The following is a 20,107-nucleotide window of genomic DNA, read 5'->3' on the forward strand; positions in this document are numbered from 1 at the left end:
CTCTGCCTCCCACATTGATTACAATTCCCCTCTCTCTCACCGCGTCTCCCGCCTTGCTGTTCCGGAGAAGAGGCTACGGAGAATCGTGCTGGAAAAAACGCCCAGCAGGACGGAGAGAGAGGAGAGGGGGACGGAGCAGAGATGTGGAAGATGAACATGTACTGTAGTTGTGTGTTGACATCCTGCATGTGCTGCCAGTCGACGTCTGAACACTGAGGGAGACCGAGTCGGAGGGACACTGCTCCACCCTCTCGCCTTCGGAGTAACGGAATATCGGGACAGCGGCGGAGAGGGGGAGGGAGTGCCTGTCGACGGAGGGAGAGGTAGCGGACGGGACCACCGAGGCGCGGGTCATAGGCCCAGCAGGGCGAAGGCCTCGCTGAAATCCTCGATGTCGTCGCAGGGCTGCGGGACGGAGAGAGAGGCGGGATCAGTCACCCGCGCAGGTGGGGCTTTCCGACTCTTGTGTCTTGATTATTATGAGGAGTAACGGAGCGATCTCACAGAAGTCAGGGGAGGAGGACATATCTAATCTCACACCTCCACTCCCTACATATAAATATCCACTGGCTGCCCACAACCCTGCGCGCCTCCTGTCTGTACCTCCCTCCCTCCTCCCCAACTTCACCCTTGCAGCTGGCTCCCTGGCTCATTCCCCATACACGAGAGTGGCTGTGACTGCGCTGTACTGAGCTCCGAACATTCCCTCCGCTGGGCTGCTGTCGGCCTGCTTTGTGGCCATTAGAATCGCACCAAACCACCAGGTGAGAAATAGTCACACCTGTAGCGCTTGCTTTAGGAAGTTAATCGGGAGGAAAGGCGATGGTGACTTTATCAGTATCGACCGCTGATTGCTGCGCTCACTGGAAAAATACTTTTCTTTTTGTGTCCCTGCCTGTGTGTCTCTGTCTTTTGTGTATTGCTGGTTGTCACTGTGTGTGGTGTGGATTGCGTCTTTTCTGGGTGTGCTGTGTTTGCTGTGTGTGTATTGTGTCCATTGTTCGTGTGTGTCAGCGTGTTGTGTTTGTGTTGTGTCTGCAGTACCTGCAGGATGCGGTTCAGTCTTCTGGACAGCCGGACGGAGTTCTGGTGCAGCCCGTCCCAGGGCTTGAAGACTCGCTCCCGACTGGCGACGAAGTTGTGCCAGCAGTAGAAATAGTCTGAGAGGGGAGAAAGAGGGGACCACCTAACTGTCTGCTGAGTACCATGCAGGCTGTGTGCACACTTACAGCGCAACAGTTTGCCTAGTGCCCTCTATTACAAAACAAAAACTCCATCTGTCATTAGCCCCAGCACTGTGGGTGGCAATGCGGTCACAGTGCATCATGGGACTTGTGGTCCAATGCCTGCCCTCCTCCCAGTGAGACCCATGGGACTTGTAGTCCAATGTCTGTCCTCCTCCCAGTGAGACCCATGGGACTTGTAGTCCTATGCCTGCCCTCCAGCCAGTGAGACCCATGGGACTTGTAGCCCCCCCCCTCCCCCCCACCTTTGAAGGTCATGACGGAGATGTGCACGCCGGCCCTCTTCAGCGTCCTCAGGCCCTCGGGCTCCACGTTGTTCTCCTCGCAGAAGTAGAGGCGTGCGACGAAGATGCGCAGGCGCAGGTTGGGGTGGCGGCCCAGGAACTGCGAAAGGCGCAGCGCGCAGTGGAAGCAGGGCGACCAGGAGCAGAACCAGGTCACGGAGTAGCTGACGCCGGCGCCGTAGGCCGGCCACAGGCGGGACAGGTAGCGCAGGAAGAGGAGCTGGAGAGTAGGGAGGGAGTCCGTAAGAGGAAGAGCACAGTGACACTGACTGACTGGACACTACAGCACAGCGACACTGACTGACTGACTGGACACTACAGCACAGAGACCCTGACTGACTGACTGGACACTACAGCACAGAGACACTGACTGACTGACTGGACACTACAGCACAGAGACACTGACTGACTGGACACTACAGCACAGTGACCCTGACTGACTGACTGGACACTACAGCACAGAGACCCTGACTGACTGGACACTACAGCACAAAGACACTGACTGACTGACTGGACACTACAGCACAGAGACACTGACTGACTGGACACTACAGCACAGAGACACTGACTGACTGACTGGACACTACAGCACAGTGACCCTGACTGACTGGACACTACAGCACAGAGACACTGACTGACTGACTGGACACTACAGCACAGTGACCCTGACTGACTGACTGGACACTACAGCACAGAGACCCTGACTGACTGGACACTACAGCACAGAGACACTGACTGACTGACTGGACACTACAGCACAGAGACACTGACTGACTGGACACTACAGCACAGTGACCCTGACTGACTGGACACTACAGCACAGTGACTCTGACTGACTGACTGGACACTACAGCACAGTGACACTGACTGACTGACTGGACACTACAGCACAGTGACCCTGACTGACTGACTGGACACTACAGCACAGAGACCCTGACTGACTGACTGGACACTACAGCACAGCGACACTGACTGACTGACTGGACACTACAGCACAGTGACCCTGACTGACTGACTGGACACTACAGCACAGCGACACTGACTGACTGGACACTACAGCACAGAGACACTGACTGACTGACTGGACACTACAGCACAGTGACACTGACTGACTGACTGGACACTACAGCACAGTGACACTGACTGACTGACTGGACACTACAGCACAGAGACACTGACTGACTGGACACTACAGCACAATGACCCTGACTGACTGACTGGACACTACAGCACAGAGACACTGACTGACTGACTGGACACTACAGCACAGCGACACTGACTGACTGGACACTACAGCACAGAGACACTGACTGACTGACTGGACACTACAGCACAGTGACACTGACTGACTGACTGGACACTACAGCACAGTGACACTGACTGACTGACTGACTGGACACTACAGCACAGAGACACAGTAACCATAATACACACAATGAGTATGCCGGGGATGAAGGAACTACAAGTCCCATGACCCTCAGCGCTGGGAGACATGGTCTAGCGCATGTCACCTCCACGTGCAGGCCGGAGCGGTTGCGCAGGTGGCCGAAGTCCAGGGCGTGCGAGTTGGGCCCCGCCCTCCTCTTGACCACGAAGCAGAGGTAGGTCTCGTGTCGCCCCCGGGCCCAGCGCACGTTCTTGTAGTGGTACAGGAACTTCTTCTGGGCCAGCAGCACGCTGAGAGGGACAGAGAGAGAGAGACAGTGGCGGGCGCTGCTCCTCCCTGCGGAGTTTCCCAGCGCCGATCCGATCTCTTTAAAGCCCGGCACCATAGCGAGCCCTTCTATTAAAGTCATACGAGATGACAAGCAAGAGGAGTCATTCCATTCAAGAAGCTTTGCTGGCGTGATCAAAGAATAATTCTGTGTTGCCAAAGCAGATACAATTAACACAACGTCTACTGACATTTACAATACAGACACATCATATATACATTTACATACAGACATATGGAGCATTATTGAGAGACAGGCTCACTGCTCCTCAGGCGGGGACAGGAGATCACACACTGTATTATTATTATTGAGAGACAGGCTCACTGTCTGTTCCTCAGGCTGGGACAGGAGATCACACACTGTATTATTATTATTGAGAGACAGGCTCACTGTCTGTTCCTCAGGCTGGGACAGGAGATCACACACTGTATTATTATTATTGAGAGACAGGCTCACTGTCTGTTCCTCAGGCGGGGACAGGAGATCACACACTGTATTATTATTATTGAGAGACAGGCTCACTGTTCCTCAGGCTGGGACAGGAGATCACACACTGTATTATTATTATTGAGAGACAGGCTCACTGTCTGTTCCTCAGGCTGGGACAGGAGCTCACACACTGTATTATTATGGATGCTATTTTAACATCTGCCTGCACACGCTGACTCTCTGTGAGCTCACTGGCATGAAATAAGCACCTGCAGCTGACTAAACATGTGATGCTCTTGTGGTTCACATTAACACTCCTCCCCATCAGAGCTGGAGATACTGGAGAGACACTCAGTCCAGCTCCTCTGTAACTTCACATTAACACCCCTCCCCATCAGAGCTGGAGATACTGGAGAGACACTCAGTCCAGCTCCTCTGTAACTTCACATTAACACCCCTCCCCATCAGAGCTGGAGATACTGGAGAGACACTCAGTCCAGCTCCTCTGTAACTTCACATTAACACTCCTCCCCATCAGAGCTGGAGATACTGGAGAGACACTCAGTCCAGCTCCTCTGTAACTTCACATTAACACCCCTCCCCATCAGAGCTGGAGATACTGTAGAGACACTCAGTCCAGCTCCTCTGTAACTTCACATTAACACTCCTCCCCATCAGAGCTGGAGATACTGGAGAGACACTCAGTCCAGCTCCTCTGTAACTTCACATTAACACTCCTCCCCATCAGAGCTGGAGATACTGGAGAGACACTCAGTCCAGCTCCTCTGTAACTTCACATTAACACCCCTCCCCATCAGAGCTGGAGATACTGGAGAGACACTCAGTCCAGCTCCTCTGTAACTTCACATTAACACCCCTCCCCATCAGAGCTGGAGATACTGGAGAGACACTCAGTCCAGCTCCTCTGTAACTTCACATTAACACTCCTCCCCATCAGAGCTGGAGATACTGGAGAGACACTCAGTCCAGCTCCTCTGTAACTTGGAGTGTCCAGTCAGTGTGTGTGTATTAACCCCTCTCTCTCTCAGTGCAGTGTTAATGTCCTGGAGTGTCCAGTCAGTGTGTCTGTATGAACCCCTCTCTCTCTCAGGGCAGTGTTCATGTACTGGAGTGTCCAGTCAGTGTGTCTGTATGAACCCCTCTCTCTCTCAGTGCAGTGTTCATGTGCTGGAGTGTCCAGTCAGTGTGTCTGTATGAACCCCTCTCTCTCAGTGCAGTGTTCATGTGCTGGAGTGTCCGGTCAGTGTGTCTGTATGAACCCCTCTCTCTCTCAGGGCAGTGTTCATGTACTGGAGTGTCCAGTCAGTGTGTCTGTATGAACCCCTCTCTCTCTCAGTGCAGTGTTCATGTGCTGGAGTGTCCAGTCAGTGTGTCTGTATGAACCCCTCTCTCTCAGTGCAGTGTTCATGTGCTGGAGTGTCCGGTCAGTGTGTCTGTATGAACCCCTCTCTCTCTCAGTGCAGTGTTCATGTGCTGGAGTGTCCAGTCAGTGTGTCTGTATGAACCCCTCTCTCTCTCAGTGCAGTGTTCATGTACTGGAGTGTCCAGTCAGTGTGTCTGTATGAACCCCTCTCTCTCTCAGTGCAGTGTTCATGTACTGGAGTGTCCAGTCAGTGTGTCTGTATGAACCCCTCTCTCTCTCAGTGCAGTGTTAATGTACTGGAGTGTCCAGTCAGTGTGTGTGTATGAACCCCTCTCTCTCTCTCAGTGCAGTGTTCATGTACTGGAGTGTCCAGTCAGTGTGTCTGTATTAACCCCTCTCTCTCTCAGTGCAGTGTTAATGTACTGGAGTGTCCAGTCAGTGTCTGTATTAACCCCTCTCTCTCAGTGCAGTGTTAATGTACTGGAGTGTCCAGTCAGTGTGTGTGTATGAACCCCTCTCTCTCTCAGTGCAGTGTTCATGTACTGGAGTGTCCAGTCAGTGTGTCTGTATGAACCCCTCTCTCTCTCAGTGCAGTGTTCATGTACTGGAGTGTCCAGTCAGTGTGTCTGTATGAACCCCTCTCTCTCTCAGTGCAGTGTTAATGTACTGGAGTGTCCAGTCAGTGTGTCTGTATGAACCCCTCTCTCTCAGTGCAGTGTTCATGTACTGGAGTGTCCAGTCAGTGTGTCTGTATGAACCCCTCTCTCTCTCAGTGCAGTGTTCATGTACTGGAGTGTCCGGTCAGTGTGTCTGTATTAACCCCTCTCTCTCTCAGTGCAGTGTTCATGTACTGGAGTGTCCAGTCAGTGTGTCTGTATTAACCCCTCTCTCTCTCAGTGCAGTGTTAATGTACTGGAGTGTCCGGTCAGTGTGTCTGTATGAACCCCTCTCTCTCTCAGTGCAGTGTTCATGTGCTGGAGTGTCCAGTCAGTGTGTCTGTATGAACCCCTCTCTCTCAGTGCAGTGTTCATGTGCTGGAGTGTCCAGTCAGTGTGTCTGTATTAACCCCTCTCTCTCTCAGTGCAGTGTTCATGTACTGGAGTGTCCAGTCAGTGTGTCTGTATTAACCCCTCTGTCTCTCAGTGCAGTGTTAATGTACTGGAGTGTCCAGTCAGTGTGTGTGTATGAACCCCCCTCTCTCTCAGTGCAGTGTTAATGTACTGGAGTGTCCAGTCAGTGTGTGTGTATGAACCCCCCTCTCTCTCTCAGTGCAGTGTTCATGTACTGGAGTGTCCAGTCAGTGTGTCTGTATGAACCCCTCTCTCTCTCAGTGCAGTGTTCATGTACTGGAGTGTCCGGTCAGTGTGTGTGTATTAACCCCTCTCTCTCTCAGTGCAGTGTTCATGTCCTGGAGTGTCCGGTCAGTGTGTGTGTATTAACCCCTCTCTCTCTCAGTGCAGTGTTCATGTCCTGGAGTGTCCGGTCAGTGTGTGTGTATTAACCCCTCTCTCTCTCAGTGCAGTGTTCATGTACTGGAGTGTCCGGTCAGTGTGTGTGTATTGTCGCTCTGTACAGATGACAGGTGTTTAACCGCTGTTTGTCTGTCGGCGCAGATCGAAAACAGAGAAAGTTGTGAAAACGCCGTGAATGAAACCGAGAACGGTTCTTACTCAGACCGGGAGTCAGTGGTGGGGAAGCAGCCTGGTGCGACTGGCCGAGCCCGAGAGAGGCTTTCAGAATGAGTGCTCACCTGTCCAGCTTGTTTGTCATCTTCCAGGTCTGGCAGTCAGAGGTGCTCCCCGAGCGAGTGAATGGGTGAAGGAGTGAGAGAGAGAGAGAGAGAGAGAGAGAGAGAGAGAGAGAGGGAGGAGGAGGGGGTGAAAACCAGTGAGCCGGTTTCTGGTTGGTGCCCAAGCGTTTGAATCATGGGGAGGGGAGGGAGACACAGGCTGCGTCCGTTAGGGCGACGAAGGGTTAACCCGCTGTTCTGCTCAGCCCTGGTCAGACGAAGAGGAGGAGGAAAACTGCATCACTGTGGTGTCAGTCTCAGCCTTGTTGAACCAGGAGTGGATATTCTGTATAAATGTGTTATAGAGCATCAGGTGTGTATTTGTAGAGTATAGATGTTATATATTCCCAAGGCTGCTTAGAAATACTTGAGTAGGCTTTGCAGACCCAGGACTGCATAGATATATTATTCATTCCCAATTATGTGCATTTACAGCAAAAGATATCCCCAGGACTAAATATAACGTTTAAAATACATCTGATGCAGAGCATACAGAAACTTGAATATTGCTTATAAAAAATGTTACATATACCACAAATAAAGCTTTTTAGACTGTAGACTTTCTGATGTGTTCGATCTTGAATGCCAGATGTGTGGACTTGAATTTAAAGACCTGGATTGCCTATAAAAATGAAATGTACCAAACATATGGCTTTTTAAACTGTGCACACTTTTTTAATTTGTTCAGTCACCAATGCCAAACGGGTGAACTTGAATTTAAATACATCTGATCCTCATGTGTGAATTCATTCTAATCCTCATGTGTGAATTCATCCTGATCCTCATGTGTAAATTCATCCTGATCCTCATGTGTGAATTCATTCTGATCCTCATGTGTAAATTAATTCTGATTCTCATGTGTGAATTCATTCTGATCCTCATGTGTAAATTCATCCTGATCCTCATGTGTGAATTCATTCTGATCCTCATGTGTAAATTCATTCTGATCCTCATGTGTGAATTCATTCTGATCCTCATGTGTAAATTAATTCTGATTCTCATGTGTAAATTCATTCTGATCCTCATGTGTGAATTCATTCTGATCCTCATGTGTAAATTCATCCTGATCCTCATGTGTAAATTCATCCTGATCCTCATGTGTGAATTCATTCTGATCCTCATGTGTAAATTCATCCTGATCCTCATGTGTGAATTCATTCTGATCCTCATGTGTAAATTCATCCTGATCCTCATGTGTAAATTCATCCTGATCCTCATGTGTAAATTCATGTGTCTAAATGAAATGAACTGTTTGCAGAAATGAGTTTGGTCCCTTGTATTTGGGACAATGGCGTTCAGCAGTTTATTTGTGATTATAAGAGGTGGTGTTCAGCTGTGCTGATCTGCCTGGGGCTCTTCTCGGTGGTGAACTGAAAGCTCTTTCAGTAGGAGTGAAGACCCAGTGAACTCATTCGTGAAGGGAGCAGTTTTCAGCTCAGGCTTCTAGAAATGAGTCCGCAGGGTTTGGGGGCACTGTGTCTTAAACAGCGTAGCAGAGCTAGAAATGAGCTGTGATGAACAAAATATCAGTAAGTCTTTACAAACAATATTCATCATCATGAATTAACCAGTGAATAACCTTCTACCACAAACGGGGGAGAGTGTGTTGTGTGTGGGCTGTACCTTAGGGCTATATATAGTCCCACTGTTGAGGTCTGACAATGGTGTTTCTCACATTCACTGAGCTGTTTTATCGTGCAAGATCATAGTTTAATTTGAGATTATTTAGAATTTCCTGCACACATACGCACTCACACATGCCTACTGTATATATGTGTGGAGGTTGTGTGTGTTTTCTGTTAAACCATCCTGACCTGGGCTTACATGCATGTTAAAGACCCTGGCTCCTCTGAGCACAGGTCAGTTTCTTTGCTTGTTGTCAAGGTTGTACAGCGCAACTTAAACATCTGTTTAAACAGGCGCTCTCTCATCATGTCACTGCACACATAAGCGCACACGCGCGTGTGCATTTACACACGCACGCGCACGCATGCACACTCACACATGCACACGCACACGTGCACACTCACACGTTCACACACACGCATGCACACGCACGCATGCACATGCACGCACACTCACATGCGCACACACATGCACGCACACAAATGAGCACACACACTCACACACATATACACACACGAGCACACACATGCACACAATCTACCCCAGCAGTACCGCTTTCCCAGTGAAATGAGGACCCCCTGCTTTCACCCTGACACATCGGTCTCGAAAGCACCCTTCAGACGAGCAGACGGGTTTCGCGCTGGGCTGAAAACACACCTGCGAATCTCGTTCTGTCTGTACGGGCTCTTTCTGAGCTTCTCAATGGACCTGCGTGTGTGTCAGTGAAACTATCACCTATATTTATAATATATCAGATGTGTATCTTCATGTATGACATATAAAATATATATCATTCATAATGACATATATACTGTATATAACACAATAGATATAATATATCTGCTCCACACCAGAACCGCACCGATGAGGAAGGACCGTCAGCGCAGATGAAATCAAGGCTTATACTCTAATCACCTTGCACCAGAACGCAGATCGACCTGATTCTTCTTCACAAGGAGGTCCGCTTCCCCCTCTGAGATTAATATCTCACATCTGCCGGGCTGGGGATTAGAGCCAGCAGCCATATCGCCCTGCAGCCCCCCGCTGGCAGCCCCCCGGAGCCCAGCAGGCCGAGCCTGGCCAGCACCCGCAGGGAGACTCCTGGGACAGCTCAGCCTGCCGCAGGGAGAGGCGTCAGTGGGGCCAGCAGGCCACAGTTGTTGTTTCTTTTTCTTTTTGTCTCAATTCCAAGACTTTCGTTTAGGTGCTCTGGTTTCCTCCCACAGTCCAAAGGTGTGCGTGTGTGCGTGTGTGCGTGCGTGCCCTGCGATGGACTGGCGTCCTGTCCAGGGTGTATCCTGCCTTGAGCTCATTGCTTGCTGGGATAGACTCCGGCTCCTCCATGAACCTGAATTGAATAAAATGGTTAGAAAATGGATGGATGGATGTCAAATATCCTCAAGTACATATATTACATCCCCGGTCTATGTCCATATGATATATTTTCCAGGACCTTTTTTTTATTTTTTGTTTTCCAGGACTGTACACGTATCCCCCAAGGCTGCATAGATCTGCTAAGACCCTCAGTGCAGATCCAATCCGTTCAGCTTCCTCTCCAGCAGAGCCAATCGCATGCCGCAGCCGCTGCCGTGGGCGGGTCATCGGAGGGAGAGGATGTTGATTGGCCCGCCTGCGGGTAATTTTGCAGTCGCCCCGCCCCCCCTTATAAGCGGGTTTCCCGCGACGCCTAAACGTCATCACTGTATCGCGTTTCGGTGACGCAGTCGGGGTCATCTGGTCAGTAGTTTTTTCATAAAATATTAGTAATATTAGATTTGTTAGATACGTTAAGTACCATCAATTCGTATTTCTACTTTTGTATGAAATGTGACCTCAGCTATACAAACGTTAAGCTCGTTACGTCGGTAGTTGTGTTAATCGTGCCTTGAGGTAAATGTTTTAAATAAATCTGTAAGTTGTGTGTGATGTGGAAGGGGAATCGTCGATAGATATTAAAGCGAGAATAAAAACCCTGCTTACGGCTGTGTTTTAATGCCGTATTCGTAGAGTTGGTTGTTTTTTACCGTGGGGTTCGTTCACGGAGACCTGGCGCCCGCTGTGGTTTTGGCGGGCTTTTATACAAAATAAAGTTAGACGTTTGAAATTCAGCTGGCGGTCACTGTTACCTCACCGTCAGATGACTAAGGTTACGAAGAATGAAGCGATTAATTCCGTTGTTTTTTTTAAATATTGGTTTTCTTACACTTTCTTAACAGCTGGTAAACCTCCTGGGGCTTGAAAGTGGTTAAAACGTACCCCATCTTGTCATAAATTTAAAGTCTGAAGGAAAAAAAAAGTACTTTATCTACTTAAGGGAGACAAAATACGTTTCCATTTGAATATTTTTCGGAGTTATTTAATAAATTAGCGGTGTAGTGTTCGCGGGAGGCCGATTTGCCATGGCAACGGGGCAGATTCAAATTCGCAGAGCTTTATTGGCAACACCGGCGGACGCGGGGTCGCCGGGGCAGCGACGGCGAACAGCCGGGCCAATCAGGAGCGCCTCCCGGAGCCAATCGCGGACGCCGGGCGGGAACGACGTCAGAGGGCTCACGTGGGCTGCTCGCTGTCATGGTGACAGCCCGCGCTCGAGCTGCACAGTAATTGTGTTAATACTTAATAAAATCTAATATTTCATGTTCTTGTGGTGGTATGTTCCTAAACCTGTCCTATACTACTCACAGCTGCTCAGATCAGCACAATTTGAAATGTCATTAATAGACTATGCAATAAAATGAGACAAATAATAAGTGACTTGAACTCTGTTGATGATGAGTTGAATAGCGGAAGTAAACAGTTCCGCGTCTGTTTATACTTAAAGTATAAATATTTGCGTTATTCCCACAATATTTAGCCAGCAGCTGTATCACCCTGCAGCTCACCACTGAAGGCAACCCGTTGAAGCTCAGCACTGTAAAAAAAGGTGTTGTCCTTCGGTTAAGATGAAAAAAACAACGAGGTCCTGACTCTCTGTGGTCATTAAAAATCTTAGGGCTTTTCTCGAAAACAGCAGGGGTATTAACCGGGTGTCCTGGTCAAATTTCCCCCTGGCCTTTACCCATCATGGCCTCCTAATAACCCCCATCTCTGAACTGGCTTCATCACTCTGCTCTCCTCCCCTCTGAGAGCTGGTGTGTGCTGAGCTTATTATTATTATTATTATTAGCAACAGCATATTATTATGTTGGAATTCTTTTTGAAAGAATTTATGTCAAGTAGAAATGTATCTTAAGTCACGTGCATGTTTCTTGCATGTAGGAGTGCCAGTGTGTTACTGTTGTGAGTATTAGTAATACACCAATATTAAACTGTAAACATGACATCTGTGTTGTTTGTTGTGACAGCTGTGCGGCAGACTGTGACGTGGACAGCGCAGAGAGGGCCGCGAGGGAGAGTGTGATCGAGCCACAGAGGAGGGGAGGTAAGTTATGCCGGTCCAGGTCAGAGCTCCAGGTAAGATTGGCATCTCCCTCCTGAAACACAACAGGTAGTTGCTCACTGATGTTTTCCAGACACCAAACAAAATCCCTTTTCTTCATCCGGCCCCAAGAAGACTGTGCCGGAAGGACCTTTTCATTTTCAGACATCTTAAACTGTTGTAATGAAAAACCCGCCTGCACTCAATACTTATTGTTCTGAATGTGTGAGGATGTGTTTTTTTTTTTTACAAAGACAGAAATCTGAAAGATATGGGAAACAATCTACATGTTTCAGCTTCAAAGGGTGGTCATCTGGATGTCCGTATTGCTGTGCGTCTCGTGAACATCACCATGATTGAGTATTCGCAGCTCACCGTGAGATCAGCCACTGCCTTTCACTGTGGTGTCAGTCTCAGCCTTGTTGAACCAGGAGTGGATATTCTGTATAAATGTGTTATAGAGCATCAGGTGTGTATTTGTAGAGTATAGATGTTATATATTCCCAAGGCTGCTTAGAAATACTTGAGTAGGCTTCGCAGACCAAGGACTGCATAGATATATTATTCATTCCCAATTATGTGCATTTACAGTAAAAGATATCCCCAGGACTAAATATAACGTTTAAAATACATCTGATGCAGAGCATACAGAAACTTGAATATTGCTTATAAAAAATGTTACATATACCACAAATAAAGCTTTTTAGACTGTAGACTTTCTGATGTGTTCGATCTTGAATGCCAGATGTGTGGACTTGAATTTAAAGACCTGGATTGCCTATAAAAATGAAATGTACCAAACATATGGCTTTTTAAACTGTGCACACTTTTTTAATTTGTTCAGTCACCAATGCCAAACGGGTGAACTTGAATTTAAATACATCTGATCCTCATGTGTGAATTCATTCTAATCCTCATGTGTGAATTCATCCTGATCCTCATGTGTAAATTCATCCTGATCCTCATGTGTAAATTCATTCTGATCCTCATGTGTGAATTCATTCTGATCCTCATGTGTAAATTAATTCTGATTCTCATGTGTAAATTCATTCTGATCCTCATGTGTGAATTCATTCTGATCCTCATGTGTAAATTCATCCTGATCCTCATGTGTAAATTCATCCTGATCCTCATGTGTAAATTCATGTGTCTAAATGAAATGAACTGTTTGCAGAAATGAGTTTGGTCCCTTGTATTTGGGACAATGGCGTTCAGCAGTTTATTTGTGATTATAAGAGGTGGTGCTCAGCTGTGCTGATCTGCCTGGGGCTCTTCTCGGTGGTGAACTGAAAGCTCTTTCAGTAGGAGTGAAGACCCAGTGAACTCATTCGTGAAGGGAGCAGTTTTCACCTCAGGCTTCTAGAAATGAGTCCGCAGGGTTTGGGGGCACTGTGTCTTAAACAGCGTAGCAGAGCTAGAAATGAGCTGTGATGAACAAAATATCAGTAAGTCTTTACAAACAGTATTCATCATTAATAAACCAGTGAATAATCTTGTACCAGAAACAAGGGGAAATGTGGTTCTGGCTGATCTTTATGGAAGAATAAAGTGGTCTAATGATTCGCTCAGGTTCCTTTTGAAATGGTGGATATTGAGTAACTTTTAAAGGTGGGTTCTACAGCTGTATCAGGGCTGAAATGAGTGAAAAGGAGCTGTTGAATGTCACTGCTCTTTGCAAAGGTTGTAGGTTAAGAACTTATTCAGTGGGATGCTCTTGCTGTTGTTGTGATTGTTACTGCTGTAAAAAATCACTGTGCAGTGCAGATCAACAGTAAAACTACAGCCGGACAGTCACAGCGCAGTGCTGTTCAACAGTAAAACTACTGTTGAGTAGGAGTCATAATCACGACGCAGTGAGGGTCAAGAGTCAGACTACAGCAGGAGAATCACGACGCAGTGAGGGTCAACAGTCAGACTACAGCAGGAGAATCACGACGCAGTGAGGATCAAGAGTCAGACTACAGCAGGAGAATCACGACGCAGTGAGGATCAACAGTCAGACTACAGCAGGAGAATCACGACGCAGTGAGGGTCAAGAGTCAGACTACAGCAGGAGAATCACGACGCAGTGAGGGTCAAGAGTCAGACTACAGCAGGAGAATCACGACGCAGTGAGGATCAAGAGTCAGACTACAGCAGGAGAATCACGACGCAGTGAGGGTCAAGAGTCACTACAGCAGGAGAATCACGACGCAGTGAGGGTCAACAGTCAGACTACAGCAGGAGAATCACGACGCAGTGAGGGTCAAGAGTCACTACAGCAGGAGAATCACGACGCAGTGAGGGTCAACAGTCAGACTACAGCAGGAGAATCACGACACAGTGAGGATCAAGAGTCAGACTACAGCAGGAGAATCACGACGCAGTGAGGATCAAGAGTCAGACTACAGGAGAATCACGACGCAGTGAGGGTCAAGAGTCAGACTACAGCAGGAGAATCATGACACAGTGAGGGTCAAGAGTCAGACTACAGGAGAAGCACGACGCAGTGAGGGTCAAGAGTCAGACTACAGCAGGAGAATCACGACACAGTGAGGATCAAGAGTCACTACAGCAGGAGAATCACGACGCAGTGAGGATCAAGAGTCAGACTACAGCAGGAGAATCACGACGCAGTGAGGGTCAAGAGTCAGACTACAGCAGGAGAATCACGACACAGTGAGGATCAAGAGTCAGACTACAGCAGGAGAATCACGACGCAGTGAGGATCAAGAGTCACTACAGCAGGAGAATCACGACGCAGTGAGGGTCAAGAGTCACTACAGCAGGAGAATCATGACGCAGTGAGGGTCAACAGTCAGACTACAGCAGGAGAATCACGACGGTGAGGGTCAAGAGTCAGACTGCAGCAGGAGAATCATGACGCAGTGAGGGTCAACAGTCAGACTACAGCAGGAGAATCACGATGCAGTGAGGATCAAGAGTCAGACTACAGCAGGAGAATCACGACGCAGTGAGGGTCAACAGTCAGACTACAGCAGGAGAATCACGACGCAGTGAGGATAAAGAGTCAGACTACAGCAGGAGAATCACGACGCAGTGAGGATCAAGAGTCAGACTACAGGAGAATCACGACGCAGTGAGGATCAAGAGTCAGACTACAGGAGAATCACGATGCAGTGAGGGTCAACAGTCAGACTACAGCAGGAGAATCACGACGCAGTGTGGGTCAAGAGTCAGACTGCAGCAGGAGAATCACGACGCAGTGAGGATCAACAGTCAGACTACAGGAGAATCACGACGCAGTGAGGGTCAACAGTCAGACTACAGCAGGAGAATCACGACGCAGTGAGGGTCAAGAGTCAGACTACAGCAGGAGAATCACGACGCAGTGAGGGTCAAGAGTCACTACAGCAGGAGAATCACGACGCAGTGAGGGTCAAGAGTCAGACTACAACAGGAGAATCACGACTCAGTGTGGGTCAAGAGTCAGACTACAGCAGGAGAATCACGACGCAGTGTGGGTCAACAGTCAGACTACAGCAGGAGAATCACGATGCAGTGAGGGTCAAGAGTCAGACTACAGCAGGAGAATCACGACACAGTGAGGATCAACAGTCAGACTACAGCAGGAGAATCATGACACAGTGAGGATCAAGAGTCACTACAGCAGGAGAATCACGACGCAGTGAGGGTCAACAGTCAGACTACAGCAGGAGAATCACGACGCAGTGAGGGTCAAGAGTCAGACTACAGCAGGAGAATCACGACGCAGTGAGGGTCAAGAGTCAGACTACAGCAGGAGAATCACGACACAGTGAGGATCAAGAGTCAGACTACAGCAGGAGAATCACGACGCAGTGAGGATCAAGAGTCACTACAGCAGGAGAATCACGACGCAGTGAGGGTCAAGAGTCAGACTACAGCAGGAGGATCACGACGCAGTGAGGGTCAAGAGTCAGACTACAGGAGAATCACGACGCAGTGAGGATCAAGAGTCAGACTACAGCAGGAGGATCACGACGCAGTGAGGGTCAAGAGTCAGACTACAGGAGAATCACGAGGCAGTGAGGGTCAAGAGTCAGACTACAGCAGGAGAATCACGACGCAGTGAGGATCAAGAGTCAGACTACAGCAGGAGAATCAAGACACAGTGAGGATCAAGAGTCAGACTACAGCAGGAGAATCACGACGCAGTGAGGGTCAAGAGTCACTACAGCAGGAGAATCACGATGCGGTGAGGATCAAGAGTCAGACTACAGCAGGAGAATCACGACACAGTGAGGGTCAAGAGTCAGACTACAGCAGGAGAATCACGACTCAGTGTGGGTCAAGAGTCAGACTACAGCAGGAGAATCACGACGCAGTGTGGGTCAACAGTCAGACTACAGCAGGAGAATCACGACGCAGTGAGGGTCAAGAGTCAGACTACAGCAGGAGAATCACGACACAGTGAGGATCAAGAGTCAGACTACAGCAGGAGAATCATGACACAGTGAGGGTCAACAGTCAGACTACAGCAGGAGAATCACGACGCAGTGAGGGTCAAGAGTCAGACTACAGCAGGAGAATCACGACACAGTGAGGATCAACAGTCAGACTACAGCAGGAGAATCACGACGCAGTGAGGGTCAAGAGTCAGACTACAGCAGGAGAATCACGACACAGTGAGGGTCAACAGTCAGACTACAGCAGGAGAATCACGACACAGTGAGGGTCAACAGTCAGACTACAGGAGAATCACGACGCAGTGAGGATCAAGAGTCAGACTACAGCAGGAGAATCACGACGCAGTGAGGGTCAAGAGTCAGACTACAGCAGGAGAATCACGACACAGTGAGGGTCAACAGTCAGACTACAGCAGGAGAATCACGACGCAGTGAGGATCAACAGTCAGACTACAGCAGGAGAATCACGACACAGTGAGGGTCAACAGTCAGACTACAGCAGGAGAATCACGATGCAGTGAGGATCAAGAGTCAGACTACAGCAGGAGAATCACGATGCAGTGAGGGTCAAGAGTCAGACTACAGCAGGAGAATCACGAGGCAGTGAGGATCAAGAGTCAGACTGCAGCAGGAGAATCACGACGCAGTGAGGGTCAACAGTCAGACTACAGCAGGAGAATCACGACGCAGTGAGGATCAAGAGTCACTACAGCAGGAGAATCACAGTGCAGTGAGGGTCAAGAGTCACTACAGCAGGAGAATCACAGTGCAGTGAGGGTCAACAGTCAGACTGCAGCAGGAGAATCACAGTGCAGTGATGAAGAGCCAGTCTGAGCAGTGCATCACAGTGCAGTGCTTCTCAAGAGTCCAGCTACAGCAGGACAGTCATGGTGCACTACAGCTGCGCAGCACGCAAGCAGCAGATTTGAAATCGCATGCCAGGTGCCTGAGGGCTGGTCTGCAGGGGTGGGCAGCGTGGAGCTGTGTTGCCAAGGCTTAGACTGAGCACAGTCTTCAGGCAGGGATGCTGTGTTGCACTTACAGCCTCAGTCTGAACGGGGGGTTAGCGACTCTGTGCAATGGCTTGAACAGCTTCCAGGGAGGAGGTTTTCAAATCGCGATTGAGAACGGGTGTTTAGAGCACCATCCTGGTTGAGGCAACAAATGTGTAATGTGGGTTTTGTGTGGGAGTTTACGACTCTTTTCAGAATTTCCGTTTAATTCCTGAAGCCTGTGCCTGTAATCGAAGTTCCTGATGAATATACAGTATGTGTGTGTATGTGGATATTTAACATATACCTACGGTGTAAAGATGGAAGCTGTTGCTGTTTTGTTAAATTAGATCAACTGCGCTGAATATTGTCTCAGTATCTCCAGCTCTGATGGGGAGGGGTGTTAATGTGAAGTTACAGAGGAGCTGGACTGAGTGTCTCTCCAGTATCTCCAGCTCTGATGGGGAGGGGTGTTAATGTGAAGTTACAGAGGAGCTGGACTGAGTGTCTCTCCAGTATCTCCAGCTCTGATGGGGAGGGGTGTTAATGTGAAGTTACAGAGGAGCTGGACTGAGTGTCTCTCCAGTATCTCCAGCTCTGATGGGGAGGGGTGTTAATGTGAAGTTACAGAGGAGCTGGACTGAGTGTCTCTACAGTATCTCCAGCTCTGATGGGGAGGAGTGTTAATGTAAAGTTACAGGTAACTGGACTGAGTGTCTCTAGAGCTCTGGTGGTGACTGAATGAGCTAGATCTAGGTTACAGATCTGACTACCTAAACACCAATATAGCGCTGAGAGAGACCGAGAGAGTGAGATGGAGAGAGGGAGGAATGGAGGGGTCTTTGATGTTGTTTTTTTTGACAAAACAGGAAATGCTTTGTCATATTTTCCACCCCACCTCCTCCTCTCTCTCACACGCTGGCAGTATTTTTGAATTTAGCGCTGTGCTCTCTGACTTCAGCACTTGCACACCTGTTTCCTGTCAACACATTTAATGACAGCCCAGTCACCTTCCAGTCACTTCTGCTCTCTTTGGCTGGGGAGAGGGGTTCATGTAGCACAGTATGCAGGCAGCCCTGGGCTCAGACCCGGGGTGCTGTCTGTGTGGAGTCTGCATGTCCCCCCCATGTTCACGTGGGTTTCCTCCAGGTGCCCCGGTTTCCTCCCGCAGTCCAGAGACACACTGGTTGGTCCATTGACTTCTGGGAAGTTGGCTCTGGTGTGAGTGTGTGTGTCTGCCCTGTGATGGGCAGGTGTCCTGCCCAGGGTGGACCCTGCCTTGTGCCCGTTGCTTGCTGGGATCGACTCCAGCTCCCCCGTGACCCTGACTTGGAAGAAGCAGTTTGAAAAGGAAGGAATGGAAGGAGTATACAGGCAGTGTGTCTTGTACCACAGTCTCAGTACATGCCTTTTCTTTGTTTATTTATAAAGTGCTTCAATATACTGTGTATTTAAATCATTTTTCAGATAATAGGGTAATGAACTGCTCGAAACAGATTAATCAATTGAGCACTTACTTGATAAATTGCCTTGATTCGATGTGAATCCCCCTAACTTTGGAGGCACTGTAAAAACTGAAGGCAACTTTCCTAGAGTCTGTCCATCGATTGACAAAACTGTCAAACTGTCGGAAAGAAGACGCACTTAAATCTCAAAATGAAACGAATCATGCTGTTAGAAGTTCTTAAGTATAAATACATTTTAAAAGATCCTGCTTATCGGTTAAACTCACAGTGTCAATTCTGACACTGAAAAGGGCTTTGTCATTTGAAGAGATCTTATATGGCTAGGATTACTTTTCGGTTCACTCAGAACTGTTTTATTGCCATTAATGTCTCATCATTTCATCCTCCCTTCTTCAGAACAAGCCCACGTCGAGTTCCATCTTGAGCAAAACAAAAGTGTGGCTGTTGGTTAAGCAAATGCTGCCCTCTCTCAGAGCTGAGTGAGGAGCTGTGGTGTCAAAGAATTCAGACAATTCAGAAATTAATGTCAGTAATTCAGTCGTTCAGAATGGAGGTCGCAAGCAAGAGCAGAGCACCTCAGCAGGAGTCCCAGAGTGGACAGTGTGGTCAGTGCCAGTCAGCAGTGTTGGGACACGGGTCAAAGATGAGCCGCGGTGCCTCTGTCTCTGTTCGTCCCGAACTCTGACCTGCGAGTCTCTTTCACTCCACCCTCTCTGTGAACACAGCGCTAGCTCCCCCCTCTCTCTCAGTGCAGGCTGTGTTAGAGTGTGTCTGTAGTAACTCATCTTTCTCTCTCAGCCCAGTGTTCATGTACTGGAGTGTCCAGTCAGTGTGTCTGTATGAACCCCTCTCTCTCTCTCAGCCCAGTGTTCATGTACTGGAGTGTCCAGTCAGTGTGTCTGTATTAACCCCTCTCTCTCAGTGCAGTGTTCATGTACTGGAGTGTCCAGTCAGTGTGTCTGTATGAACCCCTCTCTCTCTCAGTGCAGTGTTAATATAGTGTTCATTCAGTCAGAATGTGCCTGTACTACCTCTTTCTCAGTGCAGTTGTTTCACCTCTCTCCGCAGATGTGCACACCAGAAACCGCCTCTCTCCCTGTCTCACTTTACTGTACAAACATCCTGTTTTGCGGGCGACAGGTCTGCACTGTGGCAGAAAACACAAACACACTCACTGCAGGCTCTCCCACACACTAACGGATACAGTCTCACTCTATATATACCGGAGCGGAGAGAGAGAGAGAGCCGCACCGGCACAGATACAGATAGAGATACAGACACGAGCGCAGAGGTGGGAGAACTGCAGAGTCATGCCTCAGCGGTGACCGCAGGCTTCCTCAGGTGTCAGTGCAGGTGTGCTGCTGAGGAGGAG

At 48.7% G+C, this 20,107-nt stretch overlaps 1 protein-coding gene across 1 annotated transcript; it reads right to left on the reverse strand.

Moving 5' to 3' along the window:
• Positions 1 to 351: 351 nt before the first annotated feature.
• On the reverse strand, positions 352 to 6,826 carry aicda (activation induced cytidine deaminase). Its single transcript, XM_088939793.1, has 5 exons — positions 6,807 to 6,826; positions 3,040 to 3,205; positions 1,490 to 1,748; positions 1,045 to 1,160; positions 352 to 405 (listed from the first exon to the last, which is right to left on the reverse strand). The coding sequence occupies exons 1-5, from the start codon at positions 6,824 to 6,826 to the stop codon at positions 352 to 354; spliced, it is 615 nt and encodes a 204-aa protein (XP_088795919.1).
• Positions 6,827 to 20,107: the final 13,281 nt, after the last annotated feature.

The sequence above is a fragment of the Atractosteus spatula genome, chromosome 22, assembly GCF_055471065.1.
Source record: "Atractosteus spatula isolate fAtrSpa1 chromosome 22, fAtrSpa1.hap1, whole genome shotgun sequence".
NCBI classification, from domain to species: domain Eukaryota; kingdom Metazoa; phylum Chordata; class Actinopteri; order Semionotiformes; family Lepisosteidae; genus Atractosteus; species Atractosteus spatula.

Bases quoted from the DNA above. Each gene is read 5' to 3' on its own strand.
- aicda (XM_088939793.1), bottom strand. From the start codon at position 6,826: ATGACAAACAAGCTGGACAG. The intron at 1,161-1,489 runs GTGGGGGGGAGG...CTCCCCTCTCAG, and splicing joins CTCCGTCATGACCTTCAAAG to ACTATTTCTACTGCTGGCAC. The intron at 406-1,044 runs GTACTGCAGACA...TCCGTCCCGCAG, and splicing joins GACTGAACCGCATCCTGCAG to CCCTGCGACGACATCGAGGA.